General features: G+C 45.6%; 1 protein-coding gene across 1 annotated transcript; it reads right to left on the bottom strand.

Moving 5' to 3' along the window:
* Positions 1 to 265: 265 nt before the first annotated feature.
* Positions 266 to 12,650, bottom strand: LOC135383799 (uncharacterized). The gene is made up of 5 exons (XM_064613121.1): positions 12,445 to 12,650; positions 11,680 to 11,897; positions 4,680 to 4,762; positions 3,484 to 3,684; positions 266 to 937 (listed from the first exon to the last, which is right to left on the bottom strand). The coding sequence occupies exons 1-5, from the start codon at positions 12,482 to 12,484 to the stop codon at positions 691 to 693; spliced, it is 789 nt and encodes a 262-aa protein (XP_064469191.1). The 5' UTR covers positions 12,485 to 12,650; the 3' UTR covers positions 266 to 690.
* Between the last annotated feature and the right edge of the window lie 214 nt (positions 12,651 to 12,864).

The following is a 12,864-nucleotide window of genomic DNA, read 5'->3' as shown; positions in this document are numbered from 1 at the left end:
ACATACGCACATGTACATGTGATGATGATGTGGCCATTCACCGTGCATTATCTTGCTAATTGGTAGAGACGCTAATATTGAGGTACTTTTGAGTGGATTAGTGGGTAGCGGACCATGTATTCACATATCAAAAAGAAAAATCAAAACGTGCAAGAAAGGAGAGAGCTCTTTGCAGTGTAGTAAATGCATTCATGGTGCAGAACAGCCTGTATTACAAGCCTGTCTTTTGGTAATCAATACATTTTCAGTGAATGGTCGATGGTGAAGTCCAGCTGAAGACACGACAACGCCTCTCATAGCATCACTAGGACATGATGCTACACATCTCCCACATTCGTGCGCACATTTGAGTCTACGAATTACATATTTCCCTATGTGTGTAAGAAGCATACATTGCATGACCCTATGTATATTGTAGATATTTACTGGTTAACAAATGCCACTCTGATCATCGTGTTCGAAATACTCTCAAAAAGAAGAGGGAGGTTCCCTTCCCACGGCTTCAGTGAACGGAAAGACACAATAGATTCGGTCACTAGAAAACTTAACAACTTTGTGCTTCTATTCATGGGATTCTTCACGGACGTGCAGGTTCTTTGTCGACTCAGCTTTCCATAGAAACGTCACAGTGAATGGTGCAATATCTGGCGCCGCCGATGATGGCATAGTGGACGAACCGCACCGGCCAATTTAATGTTTCCATTTTGTCAAGATACGTTCAGCATAAAAATATGTAACCTCTACGCCGAAGAACAGGAAAGAAACTATGTAGAGGAAACCAAGCACAATAAATGCCGTGTGCATGTCTTCCATGCGAAGGGCTTGGTATGAACTAGTTCGGTCGAGACTATAGCTGTCCAGAAAGCACGTGGACCCCTTAGGAAATAGTTCTTCTGCCCGCAGGAATGGCAGCGGTTGCTGTACGAGCCATCGGATCCTGTAAACAAGAGGACATTAGGAAAGAAAACAGGCACTATGCAGCCAGAAGAGAAACAAAACGGTGACAAATGCCCAAATATGAGTTCATTTGCCCAGCTGAACTGAAACTGTAATGTAGTTCCTGTTCACATGGAAACAACAACAAATAAATTAATGATAATGAATGGGGAAATTCGCCATATAAGGTGCGGCCCACTACCCCAAGTCACAATGGGCAGGATGAGATGTGTCCTGATGATGAGGTGATGAACGATGCTAAACAGGTTCGATAGTCAGTGGAGTCAGTAAGACATCAGAACGGTAGGCAAAACCACAACACACAAAAACACACACACAGCACACAGGTATGCAGGCACATCATAGGGTAAAGAGGAGACCAGCGTCCCGGAGAAAAATCTTGAAATACTCAAGAGCTTGGCGATGGTCGATCTGGTTAGACCAAGGGCCGAGAATGGTTGCCAATGTGAATGGTGCGGCTGTGATCGACTGCAGGCGACACTGTAGGGGGGGGGGGGAGCTGCTCTTTGGGAGGTGTAAAGATGGCAGTCGAGAAGCACATGCTTGGTATCCGCCAAAACAGCACAGCGAGAGCAGAGCATAGAGTCGGACCGGCCGATCAGGTGCTTGAAATGAATGTGAATGCAACCCCGAGACGAAGCCTGTGTATCAGCGACGCAAAATGGCGAGGCACACGAGAAGGCATGGTGAAGCCGAAGTCAGGGTCCACTTCACGCATCAGAACTCTTGCTGGAACCTCCCGAGACCATTGCGCATGTGCGAGAGGACTCATCACATCATTTAGGAAGGTTCGCCTATCGCCTTTGGGGTAATCCGCACGCTTGATCGGGAATGATACGCAGCTGCTGCAGCCTCGTCAGCCTCTTCATTGCCGCATATGCCGCAGTGTGCAGGAACCCACTGGAAGTAGATAGAGCGCCCGCTGAAGACGGCTTAGTTCCTCCAGTATGTCCACAACCACAGGCGCAAGTGATCCACGAATACCCATGTTCGCCATACACTGGAGAGCTGCCTTGAAGTCACAGTATATCACCCACCTGCTGATAGCGGCAGATGGAACTCATGGAAATCGTTACATAGTACTGCACTACTGGCTCCTACGTGTGAAAACCAAAAGAATGATTGGGTACAGCTTCCCTATTACTGCGTTCCAAGCTATTCAATATATCATGGCATAGAACTCAGTAAGGTTGTGTGCTTTTTGAAGGCGGTAATGAATTTTGCTTCGTTGAAAATCACAACGCAATCAGAAGAACTCTTAAGATTTGAATGCTTGTCTTTTGAATTCAATCCAATCCTGCGGAAGTCATCCCCATATCATCGTCATCATGTATTTCTCTCTCTCTCTCTCAACCCAATCCAACTGACTGTTTGAATACGTTTTGAGTGGAGGACTTCCTAGCAATTTTCACGTTTTCGATCACACAGTTAGTTTGGAACCTTCAGTTCGGCTACATGGGGTGAGCCACACTTCTAGAAATAGACTGCACTGAGTACATCATCAACACAACAACAACAACAACAACATACAACAACAACAAGAAATATGCCGGGGATCGCACTTACTGCCTCTAGAGTCTAGAGGGTAGGAGGAACGAGGTTTAATTCGAGCTCATAATGCGGACAGTTTAGATGACGCTACCGTGCGACAGGCAACAACTTTCATTGAGAGTCATAGATGCCGCGCACTGCACAGTCGTTGCTGGGCATCGGGTAGCGCTTATATTGGGGATGGAAAAGTCACGCAAACATCGCTTTATTTGGTCCAGTTGATAGATAACGTGAAGCGATCGTGAACGGTGTTGGGAAATGACGACAGAGCCTATGTGAACATAAAGTTCCTGTCGGACGAGATGTGGAAATGGGGAGTTGGTAACATTGATTAACGTCATCGGGGAGAAATGACTGGATTTTGATGGAACCACATTGCCAGCAGACTCTCAAACCTAGAAGAGGGCATTTCTATTAGGAAAAAGGACGAACCATTGCCAGTGCTTTTATGGCGAATAGTAACTCTGGGGAACACGAATGCGTCCACCAGCAATAACGCCCTCCAGGTTGAAAGGGTCTCACCTGAGCGCGATTTTGCAGCCGACATCATGGAGGATGAGTGGCCAGTGCATAAACGGGAACTAGTGCGTCTAATGCACAACGAGAGATAAAGTCTGAGCATGTTTTCAGCAACAGCATGTATCTCTTCTCTAAGTATCTGTATCTATCTGTATCTAATCTCCTCTTGCCTAAGCATTGGCATACCGCACTGCTACTGCATACTATCATGTACACTCCAGAGGAAATCACACGGCTGCGTAGAGTCGCTATACGTGGCGCAGTTACGGAGAAAGGTCACGCGTATGGTGCACAAGTAGCAGGGCAGGTGTACAGTACATATTACAGCAGATCTGCTCATTTCCAAATTTGCCCGTGCCACGGTACAGCTTGTGAGACTTCTAGCACGCCACAGTGTGCGATGAAATGTAAAACCAGGATGGAAAAATATCTATGTGGGGAAGCGGAACAACGTACCTCATGTTGTACTTCTCCATGAAGCTGCTGTTAAGGTCTTTGCGGGCGTAATAGACGGAACGGACGTGCTTCAGGGGTTCGCTGCCTACGTGGAAGAAACCGTTCAAGGAATTGCAGAAAAGGGACAGTTGCACGCGGCTGGTGAGTCCATCCGCGATGATCACTGCCTTCTGCTGCACCACGTCTTCTAAGGTGGAGCGGCTGCATAGTGCCACGCAGAATCAAAGTCAGTGCAACTGCCCGAGTGTGATCTTCACGTAGTGCTCCTAATTTCATAGTAAAATAGCAGCCACAGATATCATTTCGGAAAAACCGTGGATACAGCACAGCGACTTGAATGCCAGCAATAAGTAATTGGACAACACAAGGTGAGGTTTTCATACATAGCACTTTCGTGTTGTTCGGTTATGTAAGTTGCTAGCTGTGCAGTGATCCTGTGTATGCTCTGTCTTTGTGTGTGTGTTTCGGTGATGTGTTTGAAACATGTACCAGCTATCCGAAATCGCTACCATTAACAGTAGGGATGTGCCAATCGAATCCGCAAATCCTCGAATCCTAGGCAGGGATTCGAGATCCGCGAATCCGAATCTCAGTGCCCAAAACGACGAATCGAATCTTTGGAATCCACCAACCAGGTTTGTTTGTTTATTTTTCAAACTGGTGCCTCCGGAGTCCGCCGAAAGCCTCATTGGCCGACAGACGTTTTCTTGTTTGTTTGTTTACATTGCTGTGAACTGAAAGAGCTCAGGCGGGAACTGTTACATTACAAGTTTAAAAGTAACCTGGTTTTGCTTCTGATTGTTTCTTAGTTTTATGGAAACAATCCACACTCGAGAATTTATGCATTTCTTGTAGTCGACGAACAAGATGTTAAATAACTTACTTTTAAGAACAAGTATATGGGTATATTTTCTCCTGAAACTGAAGCATTATTTAACTTGTTTTTCATAACACAAAAGTGTCATATTTTGCTTCAAAACATTTTTCACTAGAAGTGTTGTTTTTTTTTTCTGGCTTTTTAAACTCTTTTAAAAGAAAGGATTCGAAAGGTTCGAGATTCGTAAGATTCGTGGATTCGTAGAACCTTCCTTAAATTCAGATTCGGATTCGGATTCGAAAAATTTTGGATTCGTCTCGTCTCTAATTAACAGTCTTAACTTGGTCGCCGAGTCTTATCTCAAATGATTGCGACATACCTGAAAACTTCTGAGACCTCCAGTTCTCCTCTCATTTCTACCATACGGCGATACAGTTTCTGATGAACGGGCAATGAAGATATCTAGAAAAACGAGGGAATACGTGTACGTGCAACATATTTCCCACATGCGTTCGTATATGATAAAGGAAATAATACCAAAATGGATGCAGCGTGATCATTAAGTGTTCCCATGAGCACTCTTGAAAACTACATTGCCTACCCCATCCCACCCGCAGTCACCAAAATAAAGTGATGTTGCGTTGAGTGTGTTAGCAACCGTCTGATAGGGTGTTCCCGTCAGGACACGTATTTCATTGCTGACACACGCACTTCCATGCTTCCGACGCCATTCTACGAAGATTGAAGTGCGAAATGCCTCGATCAGCGGAACTAGGACTGTTCCATGCTCAAGCACGCAGGGAACTCAAGAAGATACAGACACGGAAAAAATGATGATGATGATTCGAGTTTTATCGGCGCATCGGCAACTACGGCCATAATGCGCCAAAGTTCCCTGTGTGATTGAGTCGCCATAGCTAGTCATGTACCAGTGGCATATCCAGAAAAAATATTTCGGGATGGGTTCTATGGGGGACTTTATATGAGAAAGGAGGATTCTCTTGCCCACTCTTGCTGCGCCACTATCCTGTACCAACCGGCTCCGTATATCTTGTTCCCTACCATGTTTGCACATAACCAACACGCTCTTCATGTGCTCACCCTAATGCCAGGTTGGGATGATCATCGACTGTCACACTAGCAACCAGTTCGTGTGTCAAATTCCAATTCCGTTACAAATGCCAAGGTCGTCCGTTTGCAACCTGACTTTTCAATGAAAGAGAGCTGGCGTTGACAGCGTTATAGAGCGACCTGGAAGACCTCAGAAGTCGATGGAAGGAGACGAGGGGTCCATTCAGAGGGCGGTGACGTGAGAGGGCTAACAACGCCGACGTTGGCGCAGTGGACTGAGAACGTTGGGAATCCAGTGGGACGTCAGTGAACGTTAGCACTGTGTATTAGATTCGACATCATATAAAATTCTATGGTCGTGCACATGTTCGTAACCCCACTCCACGCAACCAGCAATGCTCGCAGGGTCATCTCGCCTGCAGCAATAAGGAAATCACTTTTGGTCTCCGGAGCAACGGAGGTCTGTCCTTTGATTGACAAGTGCCGATTGATCATTTTTCATGTTAGTGGGCGTACCTGACCTGGAGGACGCCAAGGGAGTTTCACATGCCGAAGTGCATCGATCCAACAGTGAATTCTGATGGCGGGAGCGTTACGGTATGAGGATGCTTCTCGCTGTATGGCCTGGAAGCTTGAGCTGTTCTGGGCAAAACAATCATATCTTACCTGCAAATCTTGGACAACGGAGCATTGTGCAGTACTTCATGGCGGCCCTCAACCTGTACCTAGAGTTACTGAATAGCTCCGCTCATAGTATTGCATTCCTTTTCCCCGGCACTATGCCGGCAGTCGTCTGGCAATGTTGGGGGTTCTGCTCTCCCATTCGACAAAATCTGCAACTCGGCGGCGTTTTGTTGACACGCCAGTGAAACCGGACACTCTTAAAATGAACTTCACCGCATAACACTCTCCTAGCCAACTATCATCCCTAGTGCCATCGTTCTCGCCCCTGATTTGTTGAAAACAGGAGGGGTACGCCTTTTTTGTACAATTATGCGCTGCATAAGCGGTACAAAGCGGTCAGAATGTGCCTGGTGGACCCTTCAATGTGCCTCGCGTGTGGTGCAGTGGACGATGTCACCCACATATTGATACAGCGCAGACGCTTTACGTCGGAATGATGGTGATGATGGTTAGCGTTTTTAGGGTAGGAACGATAATCGCTCTTGACTGGTGTTTCCCGCATGACAGACCACCCCGCTACTCTCGGTCAGCTCTTGGGTCCGTGGGATAATCTCCGCAACCAGAGGCAAGCAATCTCTTCTAGTTGCCTTCCTGATCGAGTCAGGACCAACCAGTGAATTGTGAACAATGAAAATGAACTGCCCGTGCACAAGCTGTGTAGGACATCTGACAGTGTATTGTTCTTCGAATTCGTTCTAGTTCCGGAGTGTGTTGCGGTTATGCATTCCCTACAATAGAGCAGGTAGCGCCCTTGATGGCTGCAGAACGTTCCAAGCTACCTATCTATCATAATCCGCATCTACGCTCTTAATTTGGAGCCGCCTAAAACGCGTGTGACGCCTTGTGTAGGCGTCTTTCTACTTGAAAGACGCCGAACTGGATTCTGATCTAAGCGTCACAGTCTCGTGACTAGGTCGTTAACATGGGGCGAAGGAAGGAACGGAGTGTGACGCTTCGAGACATCGGCGTGTGACGCCGAAGAGAAGCCATTTGAGACGCCTAGATCATCGCAGTCACGTTAGGCGTCTCTTTCGTGACGGCAAAGAGGAGCGACAGACGCCAAACAGTCTGGCTCTAGCCACTCTCGCTCGTGTTCCAGCCAATCCATCTTCAAACTTCAAACCGTTGAACGCCTTCGCGTCGCATGCTTCTGCCCGGTACACTCCAGCACTGCCGATGTTTAGGTGAGTAAAGTACGTTTTGTGCGGTGTGCTGCATGGCAACAAAAAGTAATTTTATGTTCTAGTGGCCGGGAAACAACGGCTTGAGTTGATGCGTTAATGTCGCAGCTGACCAAGACGTCCTCGGCGTCTTTCGAGACGTTTGCAAGGAAGTGAACTGTGAATGCACGGAATGTGTCCGCGTGAATGAACTTGTTGAAAGAGCTTAAGGTGACCCTTACGAATACCTTGATTCCTTGGTCTAGAGCTTTTGGAAAGTTCGGCATCAACAATGTTTTTGACCTAGTGCGTATGCCACACTTGTGAAAACAAAGTCTAAAGAAACGGAAACAATCGGGATTTTGTGAACACGCAATGGTTACAGGTCATGCCCTGATGTTAGATGAACCGGTTATTTTAGCCCGGGAAAGCCGCCAGGGTGTAAGAAAGTAGTTGGAATGATGGCACATCAAAAAGACAGATAACATGATAAGCAAGCATCTGGGACCCTTACCCGACTGCTACGGCTCCCTACTGAGCAAATAGATCTGTGAATACTTTTTAGTAAAGAAATGTGTCTACCCAGTGTTTGGACGATTTTCAAGAAAAGGAAGGACACGACAGTTCCTGCCTGCCTATACATTTTGAACGAAGATGTTGTAAGTAGGGAAGATAATTCTTTATAAAGTGCTGGTATGAGCATATATTGTGAACATTACAGTTGGAAATTGAGGTAGAGATTCATTTTCGAACACCGTTTTGCACTGCAACACAAAGTCAACCCTGTCGTACATCTGCGATTTCTTCGGCCCCGGAATTCCGGCATCTTCCTTCTGCGTTTGGTAGCTGTGGCTCTTTGGTTCAGTTTCGAAGGCAATGTCCACTGCTTGTACCAAATTTTTTTAACAGCATGTGTTGCAAACAATACGACATACAAAACTTTATCAGCATCCCTGCGTACATATTGTGATATAAAAACGAAATATAACAGCAAAATATTATTACCTCTGTCTAGCAAACATTGTACTTTCTAAATGAGTCTTACATTTTGCGCAGGTTCCATAACAAGTCATTGCCTAGATGGACCTTGGGCTGTTTACTTTTTGGACAAGGAGCGCTCTATTGCATGTGGACCAACGTCCAACGATCGCGTCTCTTGAGAGGCAAGACACCAGCATTGAAGCTGCGCTCATTTTGTGTTTAGCTGTCAACTACATTTTGAACCTCTCGTATACCCGTCATCGTATGGACAGTTGCTTGAACTTCTCGAACAATACTTCAGCAAGCCACACCATTTGAAGAGGCTGGATGACCGGGAAAGTAAGGAAGATTATTGACATGATGTAATCCGTCCTCTGAGTGAATTTAAGGGAGCATTATAGATCTGAAGCGGACAGATCTGTGATATGTAACTGTGATATTTGTAAACCGGAAAGGGATACATCTGTAAATGCAAGCCCACACAGCACAAATAAATGTTTAATGTCTTTTTTTAATATAACAACTGGTGCATATGCTTTGCCTTACTCGTATTCTGTCACACCGAGTAATCCGTATGAACATTTTAAAATTCTGGGAGTGCACAAGAGGCAACGTAGTATTTGATACTTTGTATTCTCTAGGCTAGGAGACCCAACCGTTGCACAGAGTGGTAACCAGAGTAGCTATATTTCACATGGCGGATATAGGTTTACTATGTGGAAGAAGCCACTTCAGTACTTCTCTGTTGCGCCATTTTTGTCTTATTGTTGTTACATCGAAAAGGGGAAAAAAAAAGAAACACTGTCAAGGAGCCCGCGAAGAGGGAATCACACACGTAACATGAAAAACGGTTAGGAGCAACTAAGATTTATTTGAACAAGAACTTTCGTGCAAGAGACTGCACTTCTTCAGGTTACAAAACTAAGTGCGACACAAGTATATATACATACAACCCAAGAGAACAGATACAATAAAACAGGTTTCCAGAACCAAGTAAACAGAAAACAACCAGACAGTAATACAATGCATCACGTGAGCAACGGTCACATAAGAAGGCGTACGTACGGTGTACGTGGCTAGACATCCACCTGTGCCCCCGTTTTGTCACCACCAAATCTTTTGAACCCCAATTCTCCGAATCTCTCATTTACCCGTACACTTTCTCTTTCCCGATTCTTATGTGACCGTTGCTCACGTGATGCATTCTATTACTGTCTGGTTGTTTTCTGTTTACTTGGTTCTGGTAACCTGTTTTATAGTATCTGTTCTCTTGGGTTGTATGTATATATACTTGTGTCGCACTTAGTTTTGTAACCTGAAGAAGTGCAGTCTCTTGCACGAAAGTTCTTGTTCAAATAAATCTTAGTTGCTCCTAACCGTTTTTCATGTTATTGTTGTTACAGTTACGTTTACTGACTTGCCGTAATGTCTGAGCACATTCTGGTGTTTAATCGTCGCTCACGATGTTGTAACAGGGATCTATGGCCTGGTTCGGCTGCCCAGGGGCCGCCCTGGCTCACTGGCATCGGTGCCACCTTATGCCAAGTTATTCCCAGCATTTATTTCAGTTGTTTCGCAGTTTCCTGCAGTTATTTCATCAGACATTGTACATGTTCACTGAGGTATGTCGAACACAAGACAATATTCAAGCGACGACGTATGAAATCGCCTACATCGTCATCTACGCTTGTAGAATATATTGGAAAACTTTTCCTCCGCCCGCCACCAGGGAAGAAAGCCGGCGCCAGTGTTGCTGTGCCAAAATCTATACACTGTCTTGAAAAAATACTAGCAACAATTTTAGGCGAAAAATGTATTCTGCGTTTTAGGATTTCGTCGGAACTGAGCAAATATTGCTGAAATGTTTATGCATTGTTATTGCTTTGCGATGCAAAGTGGCTTGTCAAAACGCAGTAAGTGCCGCAGTAACTACCAATTCACTATTGCAGATGTAAAAGTTGAAAACATCATATATCGCTGTCAGATATGCATAACAGGATTGTCATGACGTGATAAATACTGCGATTATTATGCGTTTTACAGTGTGACCGTTTTTAATCCGCGTTTACAATGGAAGTTTTACACGCTTGCTATGTTTTACACGTTTTTACTACTTTTTCAGCGTTGCTTGTTAGCACACATGTCGTACATGGCGTGACATTCGTAGCAACTGTTTCAGCTGCTGTCAGTGGACTCGCCCTTTAATGCGTTAGCATTAGAAGGCTCATGTAAAAAAGACGGCGGTGTCCATCTGCGGACACGTGAAAGAAACGAGACGGAAGGAAGAAGCAGTTTGAACGAAAACAACGAGGACAGCGCGAAACGACACGCGAGTTATGTTATCTTTAGACTCTTGCTGCGACTGCGACTTTAGACTCTCAGAGATTGCGATGAATCCTGATGTGCCCATCCAAATCAAGGGCTCCTTCTACATCACTGGAGCCAAATGTCCTGGAAACCGAAAGGCCGAAAGTTGCCATCTAGCTAAGGATGCTCTGCTCTCCCTTCAAATCCGTGTACGCGGTGGAGGGGGGCAAAAGGGAGCCGGTCCTTCATATATGGAGAAGGGCCCGATGATAACGCGGTCTGCCCCGGGTGGGCCGTGTCTTTTACTGCGCGGCCTATCAAACGGTCGTCGGGGCAGCATCGCTTGAGGTGCTGTTCCCGGGAAGATTTTTTTTCTAAAGATTAGCATTACACCTCGAGAGATTCTCAGCAACGTTTACGAATACGGTGAGTCCTGTGCCGTATACGCCTTCCCACAGATCTCAACGTCGTTACTGTGTACCTCCAGCCAGGGATTACACACAGGCAAGCGGCAACCGCTGTAAACCACATGATGGACTGCGTTATGCTTACTCAGGAGTGGGTCGTCATGGTAGGAGACTTCGACCAAGACGATGTGAAAGTGTGCCACGTCTACCAAACGACGCCTCTGGGTCATTACTCAGGGTGGCGCAAGCCTTCAAAAAACTTCAGGAAGATCCATTCGTGGATCCCTTGAAAATGCGTCAGCATAACCCTTTTGAAACGCCTTACGGCAACTCCTTAAGTTAAAGCCTAACACGAAGCTTGAAACGTAAAAAGAGGAAGAAAAAGAAGGAACCACAGAAAAGAAACAAAATAGGAAAGAGGAAGCAAAAGAAGAAACCAAATAAAAATAAGCAAAAAAGAGAAAAGGAGGACAGAAAAGAAGCAAAAAAAAAAACAAAAGAGAAAGGAGGAAGCAAAACAAGCAATCGAAGGAAACAAGCAAAACAGGAAGGAGGAAGCACAAGAAGGCTTATGCTGACGCATTTCCAAAGGATCCACCAATGGAGCTTCCTAAATTTTTTTCAGTGATCATTAGAGACTTGATGTGACTGCGTACTGAAGACCATGCGTGATGTAGTGTAGATGATGTACGTAACGTAAATGTAGGACATTTCTCTCGTGTAGGAATTCGGTGGACAACAGTACAAGTAAAACAATTAGAAAACTCGCCTGTAGCATTGTGGTGAAGGGAGACAGCATTATGGTAATGGGCCGGAGCTTTGGATACTTGAGGATGTCGTCCACAGACTCGACTCTGGTAACGTCTGACTTGGCCATGAGCGTCGCCTTCGCCACACCGTTGAATAAATTAATGATGATAAAACTGCTGATGAGCCACACAGCTAGGAGGATGCGGTTGGCGTTGGGCACGAATTTCACCTTGGTAGCTGCAGTAAGACAGCAATAATGCTTGTAACGGCGATTTATAGTTTGCCCTGACCCAACCGTTTGCTAACTGACACAACCGTGCAGCTCCACAATCTCTCAGTTTTATGAAATACTGCCACATAATACTCTGTCTTTTTCTGTAATAAAGTAATAGCCTATACATGATGAAGCTTATATTGCCCTTGGTCAGCATCCATGCACCCTCCCGTTCACTAAGATTTCCCCTTATTTTAGAGTAGATCGTTTATACACGGAGGCGGAGCCTATTTTGTACCAATTATGCACGTGCATAATGCATACAAAATAGGCTTCGCCCACCGTTTTCAACAAATTTCAACAAAGGGGCGAGAACGTTGTCATTCCGGATTATGGTTGGCTATAGGAGCGTGCTATGTGGTGAAACGCATTTTTAAGAGTGTACACAGCACACTAATTATTAGAAACAAGGCCTGTGCTCAAAGATGAAACACGTGAACGGTACACACATCAAGCGTCCATGTACATTACGCATAACAGTTGTATGGGGAGTGGAGGAGGTATACGTACCGCACGCAAAAAAATAATCAGGTAAGGATACACCAAACATAACGCAAAAAGAAAGGTTCTTGGAGCAGTCACACAATGCCCTAATCCATTACTGAAACCATAAGATTGAGGTTTCAGTTTCAAGAAACACAGACACGACGCGGACGCCACATGGGGACGCTGTCACCAGACACCATGTTCGCCCAGACCACACCACACCACACTGCCACCGCCGCTGCCTCGACCTGTCTTAGCTACGAGACTGGATAGGAGCGGACACTGACAAAATCCGTAGCCAACGAAAGCGGCGGAGCAAGCGTTGCCAACAGTTTTCGGAATTTCGCCTGTTTTCACGGGTTAAAAATACGCGACATTCCCTCGGCAGATTCAATATGGCTGCCTCCGGGCGCATACATTGAGAGAGGAAAGAGCCACGTCCAA

This window comes from Ornithodoros turicata, chromosome 2 (assembly GCF_037126465.1).
Source record: "Ornithodoros turicata isolate Travis chromosome 2, ASM3712646v1, whole genome shotgun sequence".
NCBI lineage: Eukaryota > Metazoa > Arthropoda > Arachnida > Ixodida > Argasidae > Ornithodoros > Ornithodoros turicata.
The sequence above is the reverse complement of the archived record's forward strand: the minus strand, read 5'-3'. Positions and strand labels throughout refer to the sequence as shown.